This window comes from Amphimedon queenslandica, unplaced genomic scaffold (genome assembly GCF_000090795.2).
Source record: "Amphimedon queenslandica unplaced genomic scaffold, v1.1 AMPQUscaffold_13484, whole genome shotgun sequence".
Taxonomy (NCBI): domain Eukaryota; kingdom Metazoa; phylum Porifera; class Demospongiae; order Haplosclerida; family Niphatidae; genus Amphimedon; species Amphimedon queenslandica.
This window is the reverse complement of record NW_003546280.1, coordinates 83,981-85,762: the sequence shown is the minus strand read 5'-3', so window position 1 is coordinate 85,762 and position 1,782 is coordinate 83,981. Positions and strand designations below refer to the sequence as shown.

General features: G+C 35.6%; 1 protein-coding gene across 1 annotated transcript in view; it reads left to right on the top strand.

The window, feature by feature from the left end:
- The window catches only part of LOC109580612 (protein crumbs-like), a 6,259-nt gene that overhangs the window by 1,266 nt on the left and 3,211 nt on the right, over positions 1-1,782 (top strand). Inside the window, exon 2 of the mRNA XM_019993985.1 lies at positions 880-1,044. Within this exon, the coding sequence (XP_019849544.1) occupies positions 880-1,044 (165 nt within the window). The remainder of the gene's footprint in view (positions 1-879; positions 1,045-1,782) is intronic.

Here is a 1,782-nt window from a genome sequence, read left to right as displayed (position 1 = left end):
CATATCTCATTGTCTCCAATGACTCAACCTTCCAACTGAATCATGATCACATATATTATTGAATACACTCCTTATGCCTTTGGGACACTCACTGCCTTGTTTCCTTTATACTAGTCTTTTTGGTTTTATTTCAGTTTTTACTAAACTCATGCATTAGCTAAATCTATAGTCTATAGTGTGTTTGTGAAATTATTATCAAAAGAGTATATTAAGCTTCCATAATGTGAGCAGTTGCTGTAAGTGTACAATATAGTTGCAAGATTGTTCTTGAAGGGAACCTGACCAACCTTTAGCTAATAATTTAGAGCATGTACCTATTGCTCTCCAAAATAATGACAATGATTTTTGCTTTGTCTATTTTATGTCACCAGTTGATGATGTCATAAATTCCTTTTATTTTGTAAGGAAAGCAATTTGATAGCAATGATGAGAGAAGCAGTGCTAGTCTTTGTTTTATGTGTTTTGTCACTATCAGTTGCTCAGGATTGTCCTCTACCAACAATAGCTGAGATAGAGGCTGTATTGCCTCCTTTACTAGTCATTTCTGATGGTGGCCAGTCATACTCTCCTAATGTAACTGAAGGATCAGTTCATAATGTCTGTCTAGTTCAAGGGAGCATGATTGATACTTATGAAGGAATCTCTCTTATAGCTACATTTACTCCTAACCCAGGAGAACCTGAACAAACTAGGATATTTGATATTGAGTGTAGCAGTGGTACATGGAGTGGAAGGACTGGTAGTTTAGATGATCCTCCTCCCAGTGTTGTTGGTGCTCCTCCAAGAACCAATTGTTATCGGTGTCGGGAAGGTTTTGGTGGTGATACTAGATGTAGATGTAAGCTAATTATAATTAAAATAATTGTTCATCTCATTTAGCTTGTGACGGTGCTTGTAATTCTGGACTGATGAGGTGTACTGGATCAGGCTCTGGTGATTGTTGTTTATCATTTTCTTCTGATGGTCAGTGTATTACTACCACTAACTGTACATCATCATCAGGTCCTAATTATGTTGCTACTGAGAGTAATAACTTCACTTGCAGTAAGTATTACAATTGTATTACTATTATTATTATGCTTGATTATTAGCTTGCAATTTAACCTGCTCTGCCGGTTATACTGTTAATTCTAATTGTACTGACTGTGATTCCACTAGTATCTGTGATAGGGACAGTCCATGTAAGAATGGAGGAGAGTGTATACAGTATTCACCTCCTGATAATTATACTTGTAATTGTACTGGCACTGGACACCAGGGAGTCAACTGTACTGGTGAGTGATATTATTAATTGTTACCTTTTAAGGTCAATGGAATTAATGTTGCTGTGTTCTTTTCAATCATGTGATCCTTTGGCTTTACACATCGACACATTTTTTATCTCACTATGTTTCTTTCTCTTCTTTCTCATCATTATCTTGATTAAAATAATTATAGTGATAAACACCAATTTTATTACTATTACCATTACTCTTTTATATTTTACTCTTTCTTTATTAATAGTGATGCCCTCCCCTACTCCTTCACCTACCCCTTCACCTACTCCTTCACCTACTTCTTTTGCATGTACTGTTTCAAACTGTGACAATTGTCAAAACTCATCTTGTTGTAAAACCTGTTCATCTGGTTCCTATTTGAATCCTGATGGATGTACCTGTGGTAAAAAGACTATGTTTATTACTCATATGGTTAATGTTAATAGGTTCATGTGGAGTGTCTTGTTCAAGGTGTCTTGATTCCAGTTGTTGTACTGAGTGTCAATTAGGATATGAAGTAAATGAT